This window comes from Drosophila montana, unplaced genomic scaffold (genome assembly GCF_035044405.1).
Source record: "Drosophila montana isolate Dmon_TW-CO22-7 unplaced genomic scaffold, ASM3504440v1 contig_3200_1, whole genome shotgun sequence".
Taxonomy (NCBI): Eukaryota; Metazoa; Arthropoda; class Insecta; order Diptera; family Drosophilidae; genus Drosophila; species Drosophila montana.
The window spans coordinates 7,735,334-7,762,981 of record NW_026998080.1 but is presented as its reverse complement, the minus strand read 5'-3'; the positions used below and the strand labels follow the sequence as shown (position 1 = coordinate 7,762,981).

Sequence of the window (27,648 nt, the reverse complement as noted above, 5' to 3'; positions counted from 1 at the left end):
CTGTTGTTGTTGTTGCTGTTGTTTTGCACGTTATTTTTATAAAATTCACCTCAGAACGGCTGATCATCAAAGATGTTGCCGCTGGCCGAACGGTGAGAGCCAACATTCATTTTCATTTGCAGCACGCTCGCGAGTGGACGTGTCGCAGTTTCGCCCAGTCTCGATATATAGCACAGATATACATATATATAGAGTCCATATATATATATAGCATAGTAGAGTATAGTATATATAGTGCCTGTAGATCTTGCACCTGCCCGCGCTACGCGTAGTGCGTGCAACCGAAGGCAGGACGTGCGGTGTGCCACACGAATTTCTTGTGTTAAATTTTAACCTCGAGCCGAAACGTTTACAAGTTAGTTTTGCAAGTTAGTTGGATCGGCCAAATTGCTGGACGTACACAACGTGCCGCCGAGGCATGCGAATCAGTGTGCAAAAGTTATCAAAATTCAAATTATCAAATTGCAGAGCCGCGGCCCACAAGTGAGTGCATTATTGAATAAGCTGCAAAGCTGCGCTGATTATGTAAAACAAATACATATACATATATGCATACTTATATTGAAAACAAGTCCGACAAATAAGCTGAAAATGAAAATGTCACCTGGCCGTTGACAGCGGCCCCAACCCGCAACCCGCACCCCGCAGCCAACAACGTCAAGAGCTGTCAAAATTATTTTCATTTTCAATGCTGCTGCTCTGGTTGTTGTTGTTGTTGTTGCTGTTGTTGCTGTTGCTGCTTTTATTAACACATTTTAACATAATCACATTTAAGTATATACAAAAAGTAGCATTTTTATCATTTTATTTCTAATTTGAGTTGGTCTTTAGTTAGATTGCGCATACGCCGCGTTTTATTTTTAGTTTTATTCAATCAGCGACATTTTTACTCAGTTTTTTTTTCCCATTTTGTTGCTTTGCTTATTCGAAGCTTTTTTATAATTCTATTTTATGTTTGCCTTTCGCTCGGCGCTTTTTGGGGCTCGTTTATTAGTTTTACTTTGGCGCCCAGTTTTTATGGCACTTTATTTTCTATATAAATATCTTTGCGTACCTTTTGTTTTTTTTTTTGGTTTTTTTTTACTCACACCTGATTGTTTATATTGCGTATTTTGTTTGCCTTTAGCACAATTGATTTTTATCTGCAATTTCATTTTCATTGTTTGCGCGAACTGTAAAATAAATTAAAGCGATTAAATGCCATTTGGGCGGCGCGTAGATACAGTTTTTAGGGAAAAGCACTTTTGCATTTGGCTCGCTCCCGCCCAAAAGTATGCAACAGATTTCCATATACCACGAACTGACATTTGCTATAAGCCCACAATGGCCCGTGGTGCCACGCGGCGTATGCGTATTGGGCTCTGAAGTTCAAGGTTGCTCGCGCACAGCGTAATTGGAAAACAAAAGCGAACTGCATTTGCAAAATGATTGGGAATTGAATTAGCCGATAAATAGGAAACCTAAATGAATTTGATGTTTGATTAGATAAAAGCGAGAGAGAGAGCGAGAGAGAGAGGGAGGGAGAGAGAGAGCTGGCGAGCTACCTCCTTGAATAAGTGAATTGCAATTTGAAATGCAAAATTATTGGGAATTTAATTTAAAGCAAAAATAATTAAATGGAAAAACTATAATAGAGGGCGAGCTGTGCCTTATTCTGTTGAATTTAGAGATAAAATACATAATTAAAATTGATTTGAGGTTCGATTGAAGTGAGATAAAGTACTTAATTGTGGGCTTTGCCACATACAACACAAGTGAAATGCCTTTGCAATTTATTGGGAAACTTAAATTCACCTTAAGTTTTAGAAGACATAGAAAGATTTTCAAAAAGACTTGAGAATTTTGGGAAATTGTAATTAATATGGAATAAATCTGTTTGAATAATTGACAGTTGGAACTTAAATTCAGCTCAAAGATCAAAGAATTAAATTTTAAAAAAAATAAATAAAAATTCAGTTCAAGTTTCACAAGACATATTAAGCTATTTAACATGACTTGAAATAAATATAATACTTTAATATGGTATATATATGCTTGAATAATAAACAATCGGAATAACAAATATGTAAGCACGAAACTTAAATGCAATGCTCCACAAAGCTCCAGCAGCTTGAATGTAAAACCTTAATCGATAGCTGCTCACCTGAGCTTTGACTGCATGCATATTCATTATATATCGCTCACCTGCCGAGTAATCTCTTAGGCAACAATTAAGGCCCAGTTATTGTTGTTCTTTCAATAATATCTTGAGAACTTGTACACAAAACTCGGGCACTTCATTAAAATGGAATGCGTTCTGCTTCCAGCTGGCTGCAGCCCATCGGCGCTTTATTAAAAAACAATCCTTGAAGGATATTAAAATGTCGCAGTTGCAATTGCACGGCTGCAACTGCGACAGTCATATTGCAGCTCGTTAATTAAGCTCGACATTGTGCAATCATAATAGGAGAAATACCCATATCGCTTATCGCCAGGCTTGCAGCATTTGGCACCAAACTTGCTTTAAGCATTGTCAATATGCTGCAAATGCCCGTTGCTGCGGTTCTTTTGTGGAAATGCAATTAAAGGCCACCGTGTGGCCGCAGCCCATAACGATAATGAGCAGGTAAACAATAGCCCTCGGCTCATATGTCATTTTGTGTGGCATATTCCGTGCGGCGCCTGTAATGTAATATTCATTGCAACTGCGAAATTGATCAGCTTGGCATCGGCTATCGTTTACACCGCGCACCTTGATTGTGGCCAGAGTGCGGGCGGGGTTGATTGGTGGCGGGGGGGCTGCGGGGCTGCCTTGTTCGAATGCCAGCATACGTAACTAGTTGATTGGCAGCCAAAACTCAAGTGATTAATCATGCAATTTGGCATGCAGCATTGCTTTCAATGCTCAACTCTCATCTCTCCCTCTCTTACTCTCTTTTTCTCTCTGTCTCTCTCTCTTGCAGCCATCACAGTTAACAGCAGCGCAGCAGGGCCCCCTTAGGGGCGCCTCGGATACACAACAGGAACAGGAAGTCAAAGCCGAGCGAAAGTAACCCCAAAAAAGAAGCTGTAAGTACATAAGTATTTCATTTAAAGCTTTCAAATTCGGGCAAAAGTATCTTAAAATACATTTCCGTTCGCGTTTTGGCACGTATTTAATTGAGAAAATATATACATCATAAATAAGCCCTTAAACGGGCGGTTTCCTTTGGGTTTAGTTTCCGTCTAAAACAATATATTATTTTTTTTAGAATAAAGCCAAAGTAAAGCAAAAATTTAAAAATTAAATTAATTCACCAAATAAAAAAAGGTTTACTTTAAAAATAATAAATTTAATAAGTCTTTCTTTTTAAATGAAACTTTTGTCAATTTTTTTTTTTTTTGAAGATTTTGGAGCTTTATTTAATTGAAAAAATATATAATTAAAAAACAATATATATAATAGAAAATATTTTAATTGTCCCATACATATCTTGTTTGTTTGCATTTAATACACATTTTTGCATCTTCTTTTTAAATAAATTGTAAACAATGCATTTACTTTGAAAACTTTACCTCAATCAATTATTTAAATATACCGAAAACCCATTGCGGCTTTCTTTTGCATATATGAAAGCCAAACCTGAACAATTAGTTTGCTGCCATTAAATTGCAACTGGTTGGGTTTGTTTTAAGGATTTTTATTTCTCTGTAAAGTTTTTGCGTTCACTTTAGTTTGGCATTGCTTGAGATTCGCACGGAGTTCGCCTGCAGTCTGCGAAGTTTCAACTTGTGTCTGGCTTTTATTTATAGCCGGAGTATTCGCAGTTCTATCTTTAGGCACTTTTGCAGTCGCATGTTGAATTCTGGGCAAACGCATTGCGTATTTTTAGCGCCTGTCGCCCCGTTCCAAGGGTCTCTCTCCACTCACACACATGGATACGACCTTGAGCTGTGCTGCTGCCTGCTGCCTGCTGTCTTCGCCTTTTGCCTTTGTTCGCCTCGGGCTCGACAAGCGCCACATGGCAAGCAGCAGCTAATGGACCCCATGGCGTGTTATTTGCTATGCGCCTTTGTTTGCCCGAGCCGCGTGAATAAGGAAAATTCGGGAGAAATTCACGGAAAATTCGCAGCATCATGGCAATGCAATTGGGACATTTCCGACATGGCCGACATGGTAATACAACTGAAATTTTAGCCAAAGTATCTATAAGTTGTTACAACTAGGGCGTAATTCAAATAGCCCAATGTGCGTTCCAGTTTTCAATGGAGTTTATTTTTAGGCTTTACAGCGGCCCAAAAAGAAACACACACACACACTCACACAGAGATTTAGATACTTTAGATGCGAACGGAAAATGCCGGCAGCTTTATTAATAGTCAGTCATTTGGTGACGTCAACGGATGCTCTGAGAGAGAGCGAGAGAGCGAGCGAGAGAGAGAGAGACATACACTCTCAGCTTGCGTGTGTGTGTTAGGCAAATTACTTTGCTGTGGGCTGCAATTAGCAGCGCTTTCTTGTGGCCTGAAGTCAAAACAAACAATGTGAAAACTTCATTTCAATTCACACACGTGCAACAAATGTAACTCATTAATGAGCTGCTGCGCATAGCCATAGATACAATGCATAGATACAAAACCAACACAAGCGCACACACACACACACATGCACACACACACACAGCGCGACGTTGCCAAGAATATCTTTTTGCGTTCGTATTTCGATCGCGCGTTTGTTTGTTTGTATCTCGACATCGCTGCGCTCTATATGCATATATGTATATATAGACACACAAGCGCACACACACACACACACATATACACACACGCAGCGTTGATTTGTATATATTTAAAATATTATACAGTGTTGTTGTTTTATTTTGTTCGTCTGTTGTTTTTCGCTTTTATGCCGTTGCTTCATGTGCTTGGCAATTTTCACTTGCCTTCAGTCGGTTCTTACATTTCCAATCGAATTCTACGAGACGCGTTGCAAAAACTAGCAGCGCTTTAATTTAAATTTAATCTAAAATACAAATATAGTATAGCAGAAATTTAATTGCAATAAATTTACATATATAAACGCAATATATGTTCAACTAGTTAATGTGTACGAAAGAATATCTTTAAGATATTGCCAAAGTATCTTAAGTTTTCGATATTGGAAAATTGAAAATTTCCGTAAATTTCAATTAAATTAATCAACGTGCGGAAAATCGTTTATATTTACCGTAAAGTGCGTGCAAAGTTTCTTTGTCTAGTCGAGTTTCAAACCAATTGCATTTTATGATTGCCTCTGAGTGCCGCTTTCACACAGCAGCAGCAGCCACATTTTCCTTTATCTATTGGTGAGTTTTTCTTTTTATGTTTTTTTCTATCTGCGGTTTTGCGTTTCGCTGGCCCTGCCAACTATGTGACCCAAATTGCGAGCTGCAATTCAGTTCCATGTTGTTGCTGCGTTTTGCGCTTTTCTGACAGGCAATCGCGGCAGATCTATCAACTAGCCGTCGATTTTTGTCACTTTGGACAGCTGGCGAAAAGTTTTTGACCCATTTAAGCATTGATGAATGGCCAAATTGGAAACGCATTGAAGCAGCCAGAGCTGAAGCTGGCAAGCGTCCAGGGTCAACAGCTCTCTGGCTTTGGCTGTGGCAAGTCTTTGAACTCATTTGTAATGAACTCAAAATGTACGCATTTCCGTTTCCGCTAGCCATGCTAGCCATCAGCCAGCCGCTTGTCACATAATTGGCTAATTATATGCACCAAGGCTAATGCCTTTTCTATATCTGTGCATATAGTCTATGTGTATCTGTGGCTAAAGAAAAACAAAACATTGAGCAACTGTCCCCATCAATCTTGGCGTGCGAATAAACAAAGAATACAAAAAATAACATTGCGCTAAGAACGCTGACGAAATAAATAATAAATATTACTTTTAAGTGAATAGAGCCCACAAATGATTTGTATTTTTTAGTTTAATATTTCAAGACTACTCGAAACCTTCAGAAATGTGTGATGGAATCATAATGAGCGCTGTTTTTGTAATAAAACAGGGTATATTTCCAGCTGTTCTTTTTATCTCTGTCTCTCTGCAAATTTGTATCGATCTGGCGTACAGATTCTATAGTTTCTATAGACTAGGAGCATGCAGTAGATTTTCATTGCCCTTTCTATGCCCTTGTAAAATGGTATTATAATTTAGTTAAATGTGTAATGTGTAATGCAGAGAAGAAGAATTCTTCAAACCCATAAAGCATATATGTATATTCTTGAAGAACAACCGATTCTTAGATACCATAGGGATTTAATATTCTTGAATAACAAACAATTTTTAAACAATATTCTTAATCTTAATTACATTAATTCTTAATCAACAACCGATTCGATATGGTAAAGTTCGTCTTTAGTCTCACATTTGATTGTTCCATGTGTAATATCGGCTGGATCATATAGGAATTATGTTCTTGCATGAAATAGTTCTTTCTTTTCAAGATATCTTAACCGAAATTGGCAATAACGAGTTTTATCATGCTCTGTATAGGTCCTATAGGTCCTCTGTAAGGGTCCTATCAACACCTGAGTACTCTATCATAAGCTCCATCGGAAGAATTGTTCGTAAAATAAGTCTTTGTATGGAAAACTCAGGAATAACGAGCTTTATTATGCTCCTCATATATCTGCTAGACCACCAAATATATACCCTCTATTTTGTTTTTCTGCCTCTGAATTTCCAATTGTAGCCCCGCCCCTTAAGCCCGTCAATATAGCCTCCTTTCCAGCCATAATACTTAATGTCTCTTTTAATTTAGAAACATATATATTTTGGTCTTCATGTGCCGCACAGATTCTATAGTCAGCCATAAAAACCCGTCGAATGTTTAAGTTTTTATTGAGTTCGGTTTTCTGCATATATGTTTTTAATGTATTTATTTATGGAATTGTAAAATTAAAGCACTGTCCATTGCAGTCAGCGACATAAACACACGCTTAAATTACTCGCCCATGCCACGCCCCCCGTCCCGTTGAGTGCTGCCCACAAAGAGTTGGCGCTTTCAATGGCCATTCAAATTGTGCATTGAATGTGCTCTGAAGTGTTGGCCCGGCATACGCCCAGCTCTTTAGCAACCGGCCAAATTCAACTAAGAACGTTGAGTGAGATGGGCATGGTCAGGGGTGAGGGGTGTGTGGCGAGCGGTTTTTAGTGGTTTTTGATGGGGGGGGGGGGGGTTCGTTTTTAAAGGCAGTTTCTATTATGCGAGCGCATGCCTTTCATTTGAATCCTTTCGTCGCCAATTCAGCGATGCAATTGCAGAATTAGTTTCGTTTGCCACACATGTCGCAGCCACGCCCACTTGCAAAATGTACCCCTGCACCCCGCCACCCCGCATCCCCTTCACCCTTATCTCACTTTATAGCACGCACAATTTGAGCGGGCGACAAAATTTCTATTCAATTTGATTTTAAGCGTATTTTCCACTTAATTGCACGCCACTCGCATCAGTTTTCTCTTCTCATTTTTTTTTTTTTTTGTTGAGCAGCAACTGTGGGCGTGTCGGGGGCGTGTTGCATACAATGTGAACTTTTGGCCGCATTTAAGCAACGCTTTAAATATTTTCACACAATAATTGCCAACAGGCGCGCACGACGACAATTTGTGGTGCACCTCGATGTTTATTTATTGGTGTGCAGGAAGAGGCGTTTGCACGGGGCGTGGCAGCAGCCCGTTTGCCTGTTTTGCCCGAGTGCGCTGACGTGGCGTATACGTAATATATAGGCGACTGCACGAGAAATTGCATTTATTTATATAGTAGTGTATATGTGGCATAGAGCGAAATATTTTTGGGCATCATGGGAAAATCTGTGTCATTTTTATTATTAAAAGTTGCGCATTTTGCAGCTTATTTTCGCTTGAAATGAGAATTTCAACGGGCCGGCAGCAGCTGCCAGAAATTACTTTAGACCCATGCGAAATCCTAGCGCAATTTCAAGCAGAGCTCAACTGGGACTTGCATTTAAGTTGAAGTAAAATATTGTGTTTGGAAAAGATTCAAAAGGATGTGCGGGAAGTAAATAAATCATATCACTTACTTGTATTGCATACCCTGTGAGCGAACAGTACGTAGGGTATGATGTATTTAAAGACTTTGATGAATGTAAATAACTAAAGCAGATATTTGTGAATCTATTTTCTAGGGTAAGCATCTCAGTTGAGTACTATAAATATGTCTTTAAGTAATCGTAAGGCTGTGAAGACTAAGAGTTGTAATTAATATATTTCCCATCTCATTTGTTTATATTTGCATTTTATCTATATTTATTTACGACTTAAGCTTCTTCGATTAGCTATAAAATGTCTTTGGGCCAGTTACTTGAGCTATCAAATAAAATAAACATATGCCGGCCAATATTTGCGGCCAGTTTCGATTGGCCTCTAGTGGCAGGTAAGCAATTTTTGTGGCAAGTCGAGTGTACTTGGGTGTTTAGCACTCAAGTGTGCTCACAATTAAGGCTGAGTTATTGCCAATCAGGCTGCAGCATGTGTATATATACTGCGCCCATACCCTGCAAACTGCGACTGCTACTGCCGGGCATGTGGGTTGTTGTTGTTGTTTTGTGTGTGAGCCGTATTGAGTTCTTTGAAATAAACCGCTTTTAATGAAGCCAGCCATAAGCAGATTTGTGGCTTAGAATATTTGGCAAGGCCCGCAGTGACTGGCTGCCCGACGGGCGCCCCGCGATTTACGACAATGGCGCAGAAATGGTCAATTTACGTTGATGCCTGAGACTTTGGTTCTTTTTTTTTTTTTGATTTTATTTTCCTTTTTGCTTATTCAAATGTGAGGGCTCGTAATGTAGCAATCCGATTTGGGGGCATCTTATGATGAGCTTAACGGCAGGAGGTATACGCGAATTTATAATGATATGAATATCAAATTGGCAGGACTTTGTCTCTGTTGCCATCTAATCAAATCAAGTCTAATAATGTCTGATTGCGTTTACTCACCCACGCCCCTCTCTCTATCTCTCGTTTACTTGCAGTGAGCCATGGAGCAATTCGAACAGTTGTTGACGTGCTGCGTGTGCCTGGACAGGTATCGCATACCGAAGCTGCTGCCATGCCAGCACTCTTTCTGCATGGAGCCCTGCATGGAGGGCCTGGTCGACTATGTGCGCCGTCAGGTAAGATTATTTGTCACATGTACACAAAAGCCCATAAATCATAATCACAGTCGAATGCATAAGCCAAAAGTGTGCGCGTGTGTGTGAGTGTGGGTGTGTGTCTAAGGCAATTTTGTTAAATGCGGCGTATTTATTCAGCGACTACGTCACATGCCAAAAGCTGCTTAATAAATCGCTCGGCGAAAGCCGCCGACGAACAAGAAATCGCATCGCGGCAAATGAAAACAACATTTTCTGTGTCCAAAAGGCAAACTCAACATTGTGGAAATGAGTTGAGTTTTGTTTTTTTTTTGTTTTTCCTCTACGTAATTTTTCCTTGTTTCTTGAATTTTTTTTTTTTGTTAGTAAATTTTCTTTGCTTGCTTGCGGCGCATTTGCGTCGATTTTTGTTGTGTGCTGTTGAAAAATTATAAAATTTACATATAAAGCAGGCATACTTATCTATATGTTTGTATATACATATAATGGATATGTGTCTACTGCGCTACTTATAGACGCCTGTCGTGTGCGTGTGTGTGTGTGTGCGTATATTTATAAAATTTATTTTGGCTTTGCGCCAGCGCCACGCAAATAATTGGTAAGCCTGTCCATTGTGTGCCATAAACTGGCTGGCCAAATAGGCGTACTGCCAAAAAAAAGAGTAAAGGGAAAAACCCGCAACTTTACCAATAACTGTCTTTTAACCAGCCAGGCCCCAAAGATTTGCCAACACTTTGGGGCAGGGTCAAAAATAAAAGTGAGACAGAAATCAAGCTGGCACACGCTCAAGATGCCCGCACTGCAAAGTAACATAAACTGTGTGCGGGTTTTTAAAGCGTGTTACAAAATTGATATATCACACATCAAAAAATCGCTATAAATCCGTGTGGATATCTTTATATAAATATATAGCTATATTAACCGTCGAACGTGTAAAACGCGCATTGACTGCATCGTTTGATGGGGGAAGTAATTGCCTTTACTCACGTCTGATTGCACTTGCAGGTCAAATGTCCCGAGTGTCGTGCCGAACATCGTATACCCTACAATGGCGTCCAGGCATTTCCCACGAATGTCACGCTGCAGCGTTTTCTGGAGCTGCACATCGAAATTACAGGCGAACTGCCCGATCCCACCTCAGGTAAGTCCAACCCCCAGCCACGCCCCCCTTCCAAGTAAATCAATTCAAAGGCCAAAAGCGTTTCATTGGCATTTTATTATTCGCATTTTTTGACTCCAAAGCGTATCTCGTTCGTCTGTCCGGCCCGTCCTTGTGTCTGTGTGTCCATCTATCACAAATTAAAATTGTTGTGCATTCGCAAATGAAAATTGCAATTTGCAATTTGCCATCGAAATTGCTTACGCTGCGTTGATTTTCATTCAAAAAAAATAGAAAAAAAGAGAAAAAAAAATAAAATATTTACAACAAAAATGGCAAAAATATTTTTGCAATATCTTGTGGAAAAAGCGCTTTGATAATTTGGCTACTCGAATTGTCGAAAAATGTTGTTAATAAATTTTTGCAATGTCTAAACTTTAATTAAATTCCTTATATATCACCAAAAAGGGTGTTAAAACACATGGCGCATAAAAAGCAAATGCCATGGCCATAATATTTGGTTTCCAATTAAAAATCTGGCGCTTTGTGTGTTTTACAAATCAGCCACAACCTACTCCAGATATCCGTGCAGCCATCCACCCACCGCCCGCCCACCGCACGCCCAACGGCCGCAATTAAAACTAAGCAAAATCAAATTGATTTCGGTTCATTTTTTGTGTGTGTTGAATTTTCGCTCGTAATACCCTAACAGAGTGTAGTATAAATGGGTCATGAAATGTGCATAGAACAAGCTGTCTGCGTACGCGTTATATATATATTCTTGATCCATATAGACAGCCAAGTCGATAGAGGCATGTACGTCTATCTTCTTCTGTTATATCTTACCTTTACCTTTATCATATATGTAGGTCTATAGGTAGAATCGAGAAAAGTAGATTGCATGGAAAACTTTTCTCTTTTTCAAAAGATCTCCATCTAGTTCAGCAACTACGAGTCGTAGGCCGTAAGCTATATGTCCACAAGGGCATTTAATCGTCGGCGTGCCGTGTATATTGACTTCCTTTCTTGTTTTTAAATAATTTGCATTGTGGACCATACTGCGGTATCAGGTTGTAACCATGACTATGCAAATAACTTGAAACTTGATAGTCGCAGCAAATTGCAAAGGACAAACACAACCGACAATCGACAAGAGACAAGAGACAACTGACAACCGGCAACCGACACTCATCAGCAAATGCAAATAAGTGTCGAAGGAATGTGCGATGAGTGTTCCGTTTATTATGAGTGCTTTTGAGTGCTTTGAGTGCTTTGAGTGTATTCATATAGCTGCAATCAGCATCAGGCAGTTAATAAGCAGACAAAGCATCGAGTATTTTTTGACAATTCTCAACAATTTTTGACAATTGCTATGCAAATGTGTGCTTGTCTCAGAGACAAAGGGCAAAAGTTGCTTCTGCTGAATTTTTGGGGCGAAATCCCTTTCAAGCCGCGCTGTTATGGATAACTGGATGCGATGATACAAGGACTCGCATTCTCATGTAGTATTTGCAAATTCACTTTTCCATATGATTACACAAGAAAATACAGCCAACTATTGGCGCAGAGCAAGCATACCCTTTTTCTTTTTTGCTTTCTTCTTACCCCAGAGAGACACCCTAACCAAGCACCCTACGCTGTGTGTTTGTGTGTGTGTGTGTGTGTGTTTGGTAAGTTTATTGTCATGCCCAGCGGAGTGAGCGAGGCCGCAGAGATTGGTAGCCGAGGCGAGTTCATCAGGCAATGGCAATGCCAATGGTTATGCCTGTGATTCGGGTGGCGTTGCGGCATAGTTGATGGAATCGAGCGGCTAGAGGGAAATGTTGTGGAGGGCATCCTGCCAGCAATTGATGCAGAAAAGTTTACTTTCCTCGCACTGCCACCGTGACTGCGATTGCGATTGCGACTGCGACTCGTGACTGTGACTGGGAAACTGTGAAATGTTTGCATTGTTGCTCGTTGACTGCAGGAGCGGCTTGTACAGGGAGGTAAGGAGGGGGGCGTCAGCTCGTTATTTGCATTTTGTATAGCCAAGACATTGGCATGCTCCGGCCAGGATGTGCCTTGGCAGTGACAACACATAAACATCTAGAGCACATAGAGCAGAGCATTTAGGTGCAGTTGATTTCCAGCATTTGGCGACACTCTTCAAATCGCATTAGTCCCGACCAGCAGCAGCAGTAGCAACAGTAGCAACAGTAGCTGCAGCAGCAGCCCTAGTCAAACCCAAAGCAGTTGGCATGTTATGCGCTTTTAAGTGCAATCGCAGTCTCTGATACAAGACGCAGTCGCTGCCTTGTTGCCAGCCAACAGTGCAAATTGATGGCTTGGCGGCCTGTCGCCGCCGCTGCTCCTACTGCTGCTTCTCCTACTGCTACTGCAACAGCTACTGCCACTTGGCATTTGATTGTCGAGTTTTACAACTGGAATAGCGACAAGTCGGTGCATGCTTAACATTACTCTGTATATATTTTTAAGGGGGGGGCTGTTGAAAAATTCGACAATGCTAAACAAGTTGGAAAACGGAATGCGATTTGTTTGAACGTGCTGGAGAACAAGTGGAATTTAAATTGTTAAACAACTGCTCTGACACAGCTGACACTTTTGTAGCCCACATGAAACGTTTTGGAATCGGAATTTGATCATGTTCGTGTCATTCTGCTCATTGGGCACTGTTAGGTTGTGCTTGCAATGAAATGAAATGTTTTTGTGGCGAGCTCTTTTAGGATCTCAAATGCTGAAACGCCGGGCTACTGTTCCAATTCAACTGTTCCAGCTAAAGTTCACGGTTGTAAATTTATTTAACGCTATGAAGTGAAGCTAATAAGCTTTATTACTTTAACCCCTTGCTACTGCTCCGTTCCCATTGTTTCAGCTGAAGTTAAGTTAAAACAATGAAGCTTTGTTCCATTCCGACTGTTGCAGTCCACATTACTTAGGTTAACACTGGAAACCTTACAAGCAGTTTTATTAGTGAAAATTTGATAGCAGCTCGATTAAAGTAAGCTGTTGGCACTGTTCCAGTTCCAATACACTGGAAACTAAATGAAACGCTTTGGTACTGCAAATTTGAAATATATCGTTTTAGTAGCGCCTTGATGATGTCTCATTTCCATTGTTCCATTTTACTTAGGTCAAATAATGGAGCGCTGCGGCGTTTGCTCCGAGAAAGCCTATCTATCCCACTGTGCCCACTGCGAGAAGAAGATCTGCGAGGACTGCAAGAGCGCACACATGGACATTTTGCGACGCGAGATAACCCGCTTCAACTCACAGGTGAGCCGCCACTTGGTTTGGCAATCTGAGAACTTTTTTGAGCTAATTTCTCGCCTTTGCAGATTCGTCGCAGCTTGCATAGACTGCAGGACTCGCTGGCCATCATCGAGAAGAACACGACCAGCCTGCAGACGAACGCGGTTAGCGTGACGGAAGAGATCGATGAGATCTATCGGCGCATAACCAAGGCCATTAAGGACAGATCGGATGGCTTGAAGGGCGAAATTGATCGCTATTTGGCCGTGGAGCTGCGCAATCTGACAACGCTCAAGGAGAATCTGGACTTGGAGATCACGAACATTAACAGCAACTGCGACATTGTCGACAAGTACATGAACGAGACCGTCGAATGGGATGACTGCGAACTGATGGACACCAAGGAGATCTTCCTGAAGACCGTCGAGTTTCTGCGCCACTTTGAGTACGAGAACAACGATTACAGTCGCCGTGTGCGCTTCCTCGTCTCCATAGATCCCAATCAGCTGGTAATGAATCTGGCCACATTTGGAGATTTGAACATTGCGCCGCACTCGACGCCAAGCGGCTCGGTGAGCAGCTCGCATCTGGCGCCGCCCAGCGCACTGCAGCCCGGCCTGATGCGCTCTAAGAGCGACCATCGTCTGGCCACGCAGTTCCGCCAGCAGGAGGAGCGCAGCGGCTACAACGATGAGCCCGTGCTCGGCGGCCGCAAGTTCGGCGAGCGACCACAGCGCAGCGCCAACAACAACAACAGCAGCAACAACAGCGACAGGTACGGCGACAATCGCTATGGACGCTCCGAGTACGATTACGACAACGATTACGAGAACGAGCCGGCGGGTCGAGCCGCCAAATCGTCGCGCTTCCGTTCGCGCTTCGTGCGCTCCCACCAGAACGAGGACTCGGACAGCGAGCAGCAGCAGCAACAGCGCCAGCAGGAGCTCGACAAGCGCAAGGAACGCGTCCTGGACAGCGAGGATGTGTCGCGCGGCCAGCTGAGCGGCATCATACGGCTCAGCGACTGTCAGCGTGTCGTACAGCGCTTGGCGGACATTGGCAAGGAGAAGAAGGAGAAGAAATCGGATGCAGCGGTCGCTGCTCAGGCGGCCGTTCAGGCAGCCATCCAAACGCAAAAGGCGGCCATGCAGCGCCAACAGCAGAAGAACCAGCAAACAGCAGCCGCAGCCATCGACGAGGATGAGCTGGCGCGCCAGAAGCGCAAGAGTGCAGCAGCAGTTGCATCAGGTGCAGCCACCTCAACAGCAGCCAGCGGCGACTCCAGCAGCGAGCAGCGGCCCAACACAGAGCGTGTGGCCGCACTTAGGCGTGGCGGCCAGGGCGCCAGCGAGGAGAGCGACAGCAGCAGCAACAATCAGACGGCGGCAGCGGCGTCATCTCCAGTGCGTACAGCGACAGCGTCGACAGCGCGAGCCGAGGTAAGTGTGAATGAGACAAATGAAGAAGAAGGCGTGGCCGGTGACAACAGTGGCAGCAGCGAAACGGAGAGTGAAGGAAGTGAGAGCGAGGCGGAGGCGGAGGCGGAGGAGGAAGAGCAGCAGCAGCAGCAGTTGGCGCAGGCGCCCGCTGAGGATCTAGTGGATAACGATTCCAGCTCCGAGTATGAATACGAGGAGGTGACAGCCAGTGAGAGTGAGGGAGAGCGGGAGGGGGAGAGCGCGCCAGCGCCAGTGATAAATGTGGTGCCGCCAGAGACTGAGCTGGCGGACAAGGCGCCAGAGCATAAGCGCATTGCTGAGCTAATTAGCGATAGGCATATGGAGCAAGATGCAGAAGAGGACGAAGAGGAGGCGACTGAAGAAGAGTTAACCGAGGAGGAAAGCGAGTCCGAGGCAGAGGCAGAGACAGCAGCAGCAGCTGCTGAGCCAGCTGAGGAGAATGATGGGGAAGATGAGGAAGAGGAGGAGGAGGAGTATGAAACGGATGGTGATCAGGCAGAGAACTAGATAGAGAGTCGCCCTCTCACGCCGCTAGCTGCCACTTTGTCACTTTGTCTCCCCGGCGGGGGGTCGGGCTGGGCTGCTGCACAGTATTCTGTATTAAATATGTATACGCCATGTTTGCCGAGTGTTTGTTTGTCCAAACTCTTCTTTATTTGTGTTCAGTGTTCACACTTTCCCCCGCTCCGTAAGTCTGTTATATTTTGTATATGAACAAAAAAACAACAACAAAAACAAAAATTACTTACTGTTAACCGTTAACTATTTACCTGTTACCTGTTTACCTGTTACCTGTTTACCTTTGACCTTTGACCTTTTTACCTTTTTTATGTTTTGAACGCTAACAAAATGCCAAAATGAATTGTTTTTGTTTTTTATGTGTTAAGCTAAGTTTCATTTATTTGCGTTTACCTCATTCATGGTTCTGTCTTGTGGAGCGCCTTTCATTTTAATGCTGTTTTGGGTCCAACCTTTTCGACAATCAGCACCTAATCGACTACTAAAAATGCTTGCCGAAAATTCGGGAATTTTCCTTTTTGAGCAAAAGCTACAAATCATTGCTGAAAGTTTCGACCCAAGGCAGGGACATCAGAAATTATGAATTGTACAAAAAAATACTTTTGATTTCATAGTAATTTAACATCTATTACCTTGTCGTTTAATGCTTAGTTAGAGACTGCAAAAAAAGAGTTACAAATAAAACACAGTTTTTTATGTGAAACAAGAAAAAAAAACAAACGATTTCTCGAGTAATTTCTGTTATGTTTATTTTGCATATCCGTTTCTCTCTCTCTGTATATCTCTCTCTCTCTCTCTCTATCTTTCTGTTTTTTGCAAGTGGACAAACGATGTGGTAGTGATGTTAATTTGCTTAAACCTAACTAAATATCTCTATACGTTTTTGGGCGGCAACAAAAACAGCTAAAAAAAAAACCCGCCAAAACCGCAGAAAAAAAACCCCAAACAAATGACATTTCTCTTGCTATCAGTTTTCTTTTATTTTTTATACACTTTTTATTTTTATTTTTTCGATTTTCATTGTCACAAATTTCTGATGTCCGTTGTATATATTTGCTGTTGTGCGTGTGTATGAGTGTGCGTGTGTGCGTGTGTATTCCACTCTTTCGCCTACAGCCTGCACATTACATTGTTACCCCAGCTCGTGGCAAGTTCAATGGGAGCATTTCATCATGACTGTCAACGTGGCTGCTTCCGTCAGTTTAACAACGTATTCATTTTCCATTTTCCGCGTGTGTGTGTGTGTGCGTGCGAGAGTATCCGTGTGTGTGTGTGTGACATATGCGCACCACTCGCTGCATATTTGTCTTGTTTTGTTAACAAGTATTTTTGGCATTTTTGTGCACATGGAAATTGAAAAGGTCGTTCGATACATTTCGGAAATATCAATAAACAAAAAAAGCAATAAAGTTTAGAAAATATAAAAGAAATTTTACTCATGCAGCGCCATCTACCGGTTCCAATTGGGTAACTTAGCCATTCAGGCACACATTCAAAGACTCATAATCAATTTCGTCAGAATCGACTCAGCTGGAGGAGCAGAAATAAGCCGGCATTGCTCGGGTTTTCCCGAATTTTCTTTTTCATTAACAACAAATAGATAAATAAACAAATAAATAGAAAAATACATCTTTAAAGAGGATATCTCCTTAGACGAAAAGCTTCTTAGTTCAATAATATTTTAGTAAACTTTAAAATGTGTCCGCTTGCTAGTTATTTTTGATATTTTGCAAATGTTTCGAACTGACCTCGCAAAAAGATACCTAAAGTTAACTATGACAAACGCTTGTGGTGTGCGTCAAACGCGGTGTGTGCCTGACTTTGACATTTGCCTAGCCCCACTGACAATCCCAATCCCACTGCCAGTCCCAGTTCCAGTCCCATTCCCTGGCTCCAGTTCCTGGCTCCATGCCAACCCCTGCCGCAACGTCTGCTACTGCCCACGCATCGTTGTCACTTGCACATGTCCATCCATCCATATGCATATCGATATCTTTCTCTCTACTTGCATTTCGTTTCGTTTGCTCGCTTGCAACCCAAACAACAACAACAACAACAACTAACAGGCTGACAGCGCCACAGACTCTGATGCAACTCCCACTCCTACCCAACAGTCCAAACCGGCCGTGTCCGCCCAGGTGGCCGCTGTGAAGAAGACGCAGCGCTCCGGCAGCAGCGACAGCAGCGCCTCCACTGAAAGCTCAGCCAGCTCTGCGGCAGCCGCAGCAGCTGCAGCCAACGCAGCGCCCAGCAGCAGCAGCAGCAATGCCCAGCCCAAGGCGGCCAGCACAGCGCGGTACTCCACGACGCGTGAGAGCACGGTAACGGCCACGCCCGAGAAGAAGCCCTTTGTGAGCCGCTTCCTGCCGCAGCACAGCAATCCGAGCAATGCCAACGGTGCCGCGGACAAGAAGAAGGCCGAGTCGGAGTCGAGCAGCGAGGAGGAGACCAGCTCCGAATCGGAATCCGAGTCGGAGGCAGAGAGCAAGCCCAAAACGAGCACCGCGACCAGCAGCAGCAGCGCTGCCAAATCGACGCCCAGCAGCGCGGCCAGCTCCACAACGGCGGCCCCATCGGCGGGCAGCTCCTATCGGGATCGCTTGGAGGCGAGACGCGCCTCGCGTGACGACACCGCCGCCATGACGCGCAGCAGCTATGCCACGCCCAACTCGAGCAGCAGCGGCTACGGCAGCAGCAGCTCGCCGCGCACACGTCCCGTGCCGGCGGCCCATCACCTGGCCGAGACCGAGGATCGCTATGGCAGCGGCAGCGGCAGCAGCAGCAGGTATTTCCATCCGTATTTCCAAGCTAAACGATTCAATAGATGCTTTTTACGACTAATCTTTGCATGGGTCATGGAATGTAGCTAACGATAAACTTTTGCTATTGATTTTGGCTTTTAATTATAAAACATGCACAACACATACGTATACACACACACACACACACACACATGCAACATTTAATTAATAATGATATATGCGAGTTTGATAAAATAAATTAACTGTCAGTTGCTTTTTATGTACCCTTGCAGAGGATATGCATAATTCGTGAGGCATTTCGCACTATCGTAGTTTACAATGGGCATATTATTTTTCTGATCAGATATAGATCAGATATATAATATGTTGATCTTTCAGTACTATAGAGAGTTACCGGCAATATAATATATTATATTAATTTATATTAACAAAATATAGTTCCATCACTTTTAAATGATTGCCTGACTTACTGCTAGATTTACCAAGTGACTGGCTGAGTGACTGACTGACTAATTAACTGAAAGACTGACTGACTAATTAACTGAAAGATTGATTGACTGACTGGTTCACTTACTGTCTGCTTGACTGATTGATGACTGCTCGCTAGGTCGGCGATTCCGAAAATTCCGCCCGCAAATGTGGAAAATTCATGGAAAAATCATTAACTTGTATTTCTTGTTAACCCTTCAATTTACAAAGATGCTTGTGAGAATTCATTAGAAACATATTGCGGCAAATTGCCCTCAAAAGATAGAAGAGTCGTGTGGTGGGGGGAGGGGGGGGAGGTCACAGAATTGATTTGAGAGTTTAAAGTAAAATGGGAAAATATTAATTAAAAAGTAAGGAAAAATAGCTAGCTATGCTATATAATTTATTTATATTCTTCTGCTTGCTTCTTCTACTCAAACTATTTCAGTCCTTAGGTAACAATTATATAGTTCTATATTCACAAAGCAACAATCCAATAAGACATAAACCTGTTCTATTCTCCTGCAAAATTTCAGATTTAAACATGGCTGCAAGGGTATTTAATATTCGGCCTGCCGAATATCACATTTCTATTCACTTAATACAAAAATATACATATGTTTTTTTGGATTTTTGTTTATCCAATGCATTAATCAAATTACAGCTTACACATAATAACAAAGTGCGTGCGATTAATTTACATTTTTAATTAGTGGCCCTACGCATACACACACACACTCGCACTCTCGCTATTCAATAGTATAATGCCAAAAATAATTGTCATTAAATTGATATGCACCATAAATTTAATTGATTTCTATTCATGCAGATATTCAATATGCCATTGCAGTTCAATTGTTTTTGTTATTGTTATTGTTGTTTTTGTGTATTGAGCGTGCGTACATTGTAGATGTGATTTCTCTCTGCTGCAGCTTTGTACAACTGCGTCACATTGGCATTAGCATCGCAGTGGCCATTTTGTTGCTCATACGCCTCGTGTGGCGTTTAATAGTCAAGTTCATAACCTTTACATAAAATGTCGTCAGCTGCCACTGCCACAGCCTCAGCCACAGCCACAGCCAGCTCTAGGTAAAACATGCGCGTAGCTAAATAAAAAAATAAAAAACCATCCCTACCCCCCCACCTATCTACCCCCTCTCTATATGTATGTCACTGACTGTATCTGTATTTGTATCTGTATCTGTGTTCGTCTTTGCAGCGCACTGCCCTTTAGCATACCGTACATAAGTAGACCCTACCGGGCGCGCTACCGAAAGCGACTTGCGGATGTTTTGCGTGAAATTAAATAAATACCCTAGATGCAGTTGTAATACCTGCCCCGCTCCCCCCTCGATGTGCTGTTGTACAAGAGAATTAAATGTGCAACTGCATTCGCAATCATAAATTGTCGTTGTTTTTTTTTTTTTGTTGTTTATTTCACTGCGCACACAGTCAGCCATTAAATCATTGCTCAGTTGGGCATTCATTAAAAGCATTTTGCAGTTAACAAACTAAAAAACACGCCTCAGACAAATTTGCACAAGTTGGCTTCTTACTAAGTTTTTTTTCTTTCCTTTGTCTTGCCATCAAAAGTCAAACAATGACAAGCTCTAATAGCATCAGAGGTTAAAGGGCTTAACCCAAGTTGGCTTTGCACTTTCTTGAGCAACATTCGTTATTTTCAAAGTGCATAGTTGCCGAAGTAGTTTAATATATGACAACATTTCTAAATTCAGGTAACTTCCGAGATTCGAACCAGCGTCTTTTTGTCACCTCTATCTATAACTAGATTTGCAGCAGTCCCATAAATCTTTGTCAGCATTCAATGAACAGCACTCAGATTTCCATTTCCATGCCAGAAGATGTTTTACAAATGTCAAACGTGCACATTCCGACAGGAGTTGACGTCAAGGGGTTAAATAGGGACAGAGCCAACTAGAACTTGAAATAAGTTGACGCAGATGCCGCTTGGCTGCTGCTGCTGCTGCTAGTGGTTGGTGGTTGTGAAAGAGCCACTCAGTGGCTCGAAAGCAGCTTCAATTCAATTCACAGCAATTTTCAATGACCTTTCGGGGCCACACACACACATACAAGCAAAAAAGGGTTCGTTGTCATTGTGTGTGTGTGCGAACGTTCTTTAATTTATTTTATTGACAATAATATTGAATATTGAATCCTTTGGTCAGCTTTGAGGGCGCACACACAGCTTGCGTAATGTAATTAAAACTTGAGGCCAACGGCGGTATTTTCTCCTTCTTTTTTTTGATTGACAGCAAATTGTACAGCTGCTGAAAAAGCGACAGATAGTACAGGCAGTTTTTTAGTCATTGTTTTTAAATGTATTCAGCTGACGCACAATAAAATATGTATTTATGAGCATAAAGCATGCTTTTTTTTCGGCAGCTTTACTTTTCCTGCTTGCCTTTGATTGCTGTTGCAGCAGTAAATTTTTTTTATATTTTCAACTTGTAAACAAGTGCAAAGCAATTAACGTACTCAAACATGCCGCATGCAGCGGCTGTGGTGCATTCATTTCATTCATTCCCCCGCATTGTTTGCACGCACCGCAATGGCATATTGAATGTAATCGATGCCTGTATTCAAAAGAGGAATAACAAAAAGCATTGCCTACTTTTGTGCGAGCGAGAGAGAGAGAGTGTGTGTGTGAGCTGCTGATGCATAGCACAAAGGACCGCAGACTGCAGCTTTTGCCCTAAATACAATACAATACAATTGTGGATTAATGAGCTTTTTGTGTGTGTTCCTTTCAGTATTTTTTTATTACGTATTTAAATACCGCGCTTTGTTGTTGCTTTCTATGTAGTTGTTGCTGTAGTTGTTGCTGCGTTCGTTTTGTGTTGCTTTGCCCGGCCTTAAACCAATCCGCATCCTGATCCCCTGATACTTCGCCAACCAGCTGCGCCGATGGGCGCCATAATTTCATGTACTTAACTCTCTCGCACTTTTGTTGAACTTTGCGATAATGTGAAATGCGTGAATTTAATTAGAAACTTTTGCGAGTTTTGTTTTTGTTTTTTGTATTTTAATTGAATTTGATTGCCAAATAAGTGAAGCCAAGGCAACCCGGGCTTGGGTGTACCCATTGACGAACCGAACTGAACTGAGCTCGTTACACACACACACACACACACACACACACAGAGATTTAAGCTAGTTAAAAGTTAGTTCATTAGGCGGTCGGGAAAGGGGCTTATAAAGTTTTTAGCCAGGTGCGAGGCACACACACACCTACAGCACAGCACAACACTCTGTGTAGGCACAACAACGACAATGCAAATACAACAAAAGCAACAACAAATCGCAAAACACAAAAAATATAAAATTAAAATAAAAATAGAAATAAAAGTAAGCATAAGAAAAGAAAAACCGCAACCAAAATGAACATTTTTCTAGCTACACAAGCCGCTTTCTAAACAAGAGCAAGAGCAGCGCAATTGTAACGCAACCCTCGCTATCCACGCCCACCGCCTCCTTCGATGAGGACGCCAACGGCACCGGCGACGATTCGGACAGCCGCTACGGCACCGGCCGTTCCCGCTATCTGGCCATGAAGGAGCGGCGCTCCCGTCTGGCGCGCAGCCGCTCCTCGCATCAGCTTGGCAACGAGGACGACGATCTGGATGAGCCCGTGTCGCCGACAACAGTTTCGCCGTCCGCTTACTTGGCCTCAAGGTGCGCAGTCTAACCAACCACAAAAAAAAAAAGAAATTACCAAAAAAACAAAAAAAAAGAACGAACCAGTCCCGACACCCAAAATATAACTCAGTTGTACATAGGACGCTATCGGTTGTATATATGGCATTAAAATACTTTATATATATATCTATATTTTATGATTATTATATATACAGACTTTTCTGGGCGCTTTCATTGTGCGTGTGCTATGCCCCCCGCGTCGCCCCTGTCCAGCCCTGTTTAATTTTCTATTTTTATGATCGAAAATGATTTTTGTGTAATTTTTCTTTTTATGAGTTTTATTTTCATTTCGTTTTTCTCACACGAGTTTCTCTGCGTGTTGGTCCCACGTTCTTTTCACGTTTCGTTCTCGTTTATGTTGCACTCTACACACACACACACACACACACTCACTAATTGAAGTTATTTAAAATTATATTTTTTGATTTCGTTTGTTTACAATTTTTTATTTTCTTTTTCATTTGTTTTACAAACTTTTTGTCGCTTTTTGAGTGACACCCAAAAAAATATAAAAAATACACATACAATATTTACTGCGCGTTCAATTAACCGAAATTAACAGGATTTAAGCCATTTTGTATAGTTCTTTTTTACTGTCTTTCTCAAATGCAGTTACCCACTCTGTACAAATCTCATGCAGTCTCATGCACACTCATCATGCAGTGTTCCATTTCAGTTCCGTAGCGCGCCTCATGCATAAAAAACAAAACCAAGCAGTCATTCATTTGAACCAGTTCCAAAGAGAAAAAACCATTTCAACTACCAAAACGAGGGCTGCGCGAGGCGTTGTGCATATGTGCTGCAGGCGTTTGGCTATTGTGTCCACAGTTTGACAGTCAGTTGACAGTTTGAGAGTGCCAACTAGCCAAGCCCTGTGCATTCCCCGCTCAACGCCTAGCTCAGCGCTCGTTCGGGGCAGCCTTATGTCTAATGCTTCGATCATGTCTTCCAGGTACAGCGGCTATGGCAGCAGCGATCTGGCGCGCAGTCGCTCCTCGCATGCGCTGAAGTCGCGCGACAATTCGCCGATAACGGATCGGAGCGCCGGCTCGTCACGCAGCGCGCTGGCCAGCTCGGCGGACAACAAGGATGGCGAGGCGCTCAGCTCGTGGGCGCGCTATTTGAAGAACAAATATGGCAATAAGAGCTCCAAGGATGCGCCTAGTGGCAGCAGCGTTGGTAGCGCACGCGACAGCCACGCCTCCAGCTCAACGGGGGCGGGGTCGCATGCGCACGGCACTGCTGGCAGCCGGAGCACCGCCAGCGATGTGTCCAGGCGCCTGAGCCTGGGCTTGCCGCTGCGTCAGGCCAATGAGCTGGCCTCGTCCGACGATGACGGGTCAAAAAACGGGCTAGGCTCCCCTACGTCCCCTACGGTAGCAGCAGCAGCAGCCGGTATAACCGGAGTGGCAGGTACTATCCCTAAACAGGTGTACCTGCGCAAGCGCCAGCAGCTGTTCCAGTTGGGGGGCCGGGGGAGCGAGCCCGGATCCTTTACATGGCCGCGCGGCCTAGCCGTCGGCCCCGACAATAGCATCGTCGTCGCCGATTCCAGCAATCATCGCGTCCAGGTCTTCGACTCCAATGGCATCTTTGTCAAGGAGTTTGGCGAATACGGCAACGGCGAGGGTGAATTCGATTGCCTCGCGGGCGTCGCAGTCAATCGCATCGGCCAGTACATCATAGCCGATAGGTGAGTTCTTTCTTTCTTTTTATTTATAATACTTTTTTTTTTTTGGCTGTAACCTTTAACCTTATTGTCCAGCTCTTGAGCTGCTCAGCTCGGCAGCTGCATTTTAATTAAGTCGAAACAAAAGTCCATGATTAATTCCCGGGCTTTGCTGCTGCTGCTGGTGCTTCAGTAGCTGCTCCGGAGCCGGGTAATTGGCACGGCTAAGCGCATAATAGTCGCGTTAATGAGAAACATGTGCGTTGCGGCCACCTCTGCCACCTCTGCTCCACAGCAGTCCCAGTTTAAGCCGCATGTACACTAACCTTTTTCTTTCTTTTTTTTGCTGGTGTACATATGGCGTGCATGTGCCGAATGTTCCTGGTGCTGCCATCCGGGCTGTCATTGTCTGACGAGAAATCTCGTTAAGCAGCATCGTTGTGCTCGGCCAGGCTCATTGTGTGTCTCAACTTTGATTTTGCACGTTAAGCGGCTTAGCCTAAGCCCAACGCCCAACGCTCACCAGCCCAGTAGCTGTTCTACGTGCACTGTTAAAGTTCCGGCGCGGTAATGAGTTCTCTACGCCCATTTTGTAATTAATGACAGTGCGAAGCGCTTCACATTTTGATGGCCGGGACAGCAAACATAGGCACTCAGTTAAGGCAACCAATAAATAGTCAAATGTTTAACGGAAGTATACGACTAGCAGTTACCCTGCTGGCAGCATTTCAATTAGTCTTAGCTGTGGTTTGGCTTGGCCAATATTCTTGCAATTCTCTCCGAGACCTAATTCACTTTTTGGCATGGGATTATATTGGTCTATGCAATTTGAACATAAGAATCCATATTCCTCATTTCTTGTGGTTAGCTTTTCTAGTCTGTGAGTTTCTTGAGTAAAATGAATGTATAGACAGTGAGAACTATGCTTGAAAATGAAGTAGGTTGATTCTTAATTTATAAGAAACTTGATTTATGTGTTTACGAACTCAAAAGCCAAATATCTTGCGGCTAGCTTTTATGGTCTTTGAGTTCCTTGAGTTAGTTGCCACAAAACAATGGAATACGAATGCGAGAACTGTAGATAAAAAGTATTTAAGTTGGTCTTCAATCTAGAATTAACTTTAAGTATGTATATGAGAATCCACTTACCTTATTTCTTGTGGCTATCTTATAAACTCTCTGAAGTTTCAAGACTTGTTTGCCATAAATGACTGGATAGATAGTAAGAGCTAGCTTAAAGCTTAATCTAAATTCTTAGCATTTAAAATGAGTTTGCATATATAAAAATCTTCTTGATATACTCCATGCTAATCATATTTAGAGGGCACAAAAAATACAACTTTAATTATGTTAAAGTATTCAGCTTTTTGCACTGCGCGTGGCGCAAACTAATTCTATGCGAATTGAGCAGCTGCATTTATGGCTCACTCTTGATAATAAAATAGTTTTTAAGTAAATACTTAAGAGCTGACTTTAAGTTTAAAGCAAGTAAACGTATATATTTGGGAAGCATTTTTGTCGCCATCATGTTGTCAGTTTGGTTTAACACGAGCTGCCTTTCAACTGTCTACTATGTTGCAGATACAATCATCGTATACAAGTGCTCGATCCACAAGGACGGTTCCTGCGCGCCTTCGGCTCGCAGGGCATCGCAGATGGCAAATTCAATTATCCTTGGGGCGTAACAACCGATGCACTCGGCTTCATTTACGTTTGCGATAAGGAGAACCACAGAGTGCAGGTAACGTCTGTGCTTCTGCCATTTGCATGCAAATATTTATAATCATCAGCAGGAGCAAAGGCGGCGGCTGCTAAAGAGTGGCGGCAGCAGCGGCCAGGGTCACATGGCCAAGCTCCAGTCCCAGCCCCAGCCAGATCCGCAGTGCCAGTGTCGGAGCCGAGAGCTCAGAGTCTTGCCCAATTTGTCACACTTGAGCTACGGCAGGCAGAAGGCAGCTGTAGCTGCAGCTGTAGCTGCTGCCACGCCCACAACAAGGCAGAGCAATTTTCATGCGCTTGACTGCAATATATTCGTATACACTGATGGACTCGCCGACTCTGGGACTCTCGGCCCGACCTGGACAGACGTTGAGCTGCCAGTCTGTGCCGGCTTCTGCCTTTGCCTTGATTTTATTTTTATTTTATTTCCAAATATTTTTCCTGTCCACCTCAATTAAAAAAGAGAAAAACACAAGAAACTTATGAATACGTTTCGTTTGGTGTCGTGTTTCGTTTTCGGTTTTCGCCTCTGGTCAGGTTTTCCAATCCGATGGTTCCTTCGTTGGTAAATTCGGTTCCTGCGGCCGCGGCGAGGGCCAACTTGAGCATCCGCATTATATAGCCGTATCGAATACGAATCGTGTTATTGTTTCCGATTCGAATAACCACAGAATTCAGGTGAGCATCAGCTTCTGGTTCACGGCTGTCTGGCCAGCTGAGCGCTTTTAATTAAAATATGCAACACCCTTCACTTTTACCTCCGCCAGATATTCGATGTTAACGGCAAGGTGCTGTCCACTGTGGGCGGCGAGGGCTCCGACGATGGCCAGTTCAAGTTTCCACGGTGAGTATTAATATTGACTCTACGTAATTGACTTTATGCTCACGGCACGAAAATGTTTGCGTACATTTCACAGGGGCGTGGCAGTCGATGATCAGGGCTATATATTTGTTGCCGATTCGGGCAATAATCGCATACAGATTTTCAATCCGGATGGCAGTTTTCTGAAGACCTTCGGCTCTTGGGGCTCCGGTGACTCGGAGTTCAAAGGACTCGAGGGCGTGGCCATCATGTCGAATGGCAACATTTTGGTATGCGATCGCGAGAATCATCGTGTTCAGGTATTCTAAGCCACGCCCAATGCCCTCCGCCCAGGCCGCCATAGCGCAAACCAGTGCATTACTTTTTATGATGATTCAGATTATTAATTAATACGTTCTTTTTAATTTTTCATTTAAACATTTTGAGTTTTGTTTGCCTTAAGACTTTGCTGTACAAAATTGAGTACCCAAATTGAATGTCCACATTTCTAGGCCTAGAAATTGCCAATCATTTAAGAAATCAACTCAAACAGAGAAATATGAAAGAAAGCAAAAAAATCGAAAAACTTGTTAGCTTGATGCAAAAAAAAGAAAAAAAAGAAGTAATATATATTGAATAATAATAAAAAAACGAAAGCGAAAACTCGTCAGAGTTGGAGTGAAAAAGCACTTGGCCCAATCATTTAGACATCTGACTGCAACACTCTCCTCCATAACTGCTCAGCTCTCTGGCCTAATTGAGATTTATTTGCGCTGCCGGCCAACAAATTTGCGCACAGAGCTACATTTTGGCTGCCTGCTGGCACTTTATTAAATTAAGATGTTTTCGGTTTGCAAAATGAAAGTTTTTTGGTTCCATCTACATAAACTATACGGTTTACAGCACGTGTGTGTGTGCGTCTGTGTGTGTGTGTGTGTGTGTGCACAACAAGAGCGAATAGTCAACAAGCAACAAGCACTGAAAGCAGCTGCAGATTTATGTGTAATCGCATAAATTTGTTTGCCAGCAAATGTTGCGCATACGCCATGTAGCACCACTCAGCACTA

The 27,648-nt window shown here is 42.9% G+C and overlaps 1 protein-coding gene across 10 annotated transcripts; it reads left to right on the top strand.

Moving 5' to 3' along the window:
• Positions 1-138: 138 nt before the first annotated feature.
• On the top strand, positions 139-27,224 carry tn (thin). Of its 10 annotated transcripts, XM_064686462.1 has the most exons (14): positions 144-483; positions 2,943-3,048; positions 8,995-9,135; positions 10,120-10,255; positions 13,347-13,489; positions 13,552-14,904; positions 16,265-16,279; positions 17,559-18,229; positions 22,089-22,367; positions 23,344-24,084; positions 25,642-25,801; positions 26,317-26,457; positions 26,547-26,623; positions 26,697-27,222. In XM_064686462.1, the coding sequence occupies exons 3-14, from the start codon at positions 9,001-9,003 to the stop codon at positions 26,908-26,910; spliced, it is 4,065 nt and encodes a 1,354-aa protein (XP_064542532.1). In that variant the 5' UTR covers positions 144-483; positions 2,943-3,048; positions 8,995-9,000; the 3' UTR covers positions 26,911-27,222. The 10 variants fall into 10 exon arrangements, with proteins under 10 accessions (XP_064542537.1, XP_064542538.1, XP_064542539.1 ...); XM_064686469.1 differs by lacking the exon at positions 16,265-16,279 and having other exon boundaries at positions 141-483; positions 13,552-15,324; positions 26,697-27,224; XM_064686460.1 differs by lacking the exon at positions 16,265-16,279 and having other exon boundaries at positions 143-483; positions 17,511-18,229.
• The last annotated feature ends 424 nt before the right edge of the window (positions 27,225-27,648 follow it).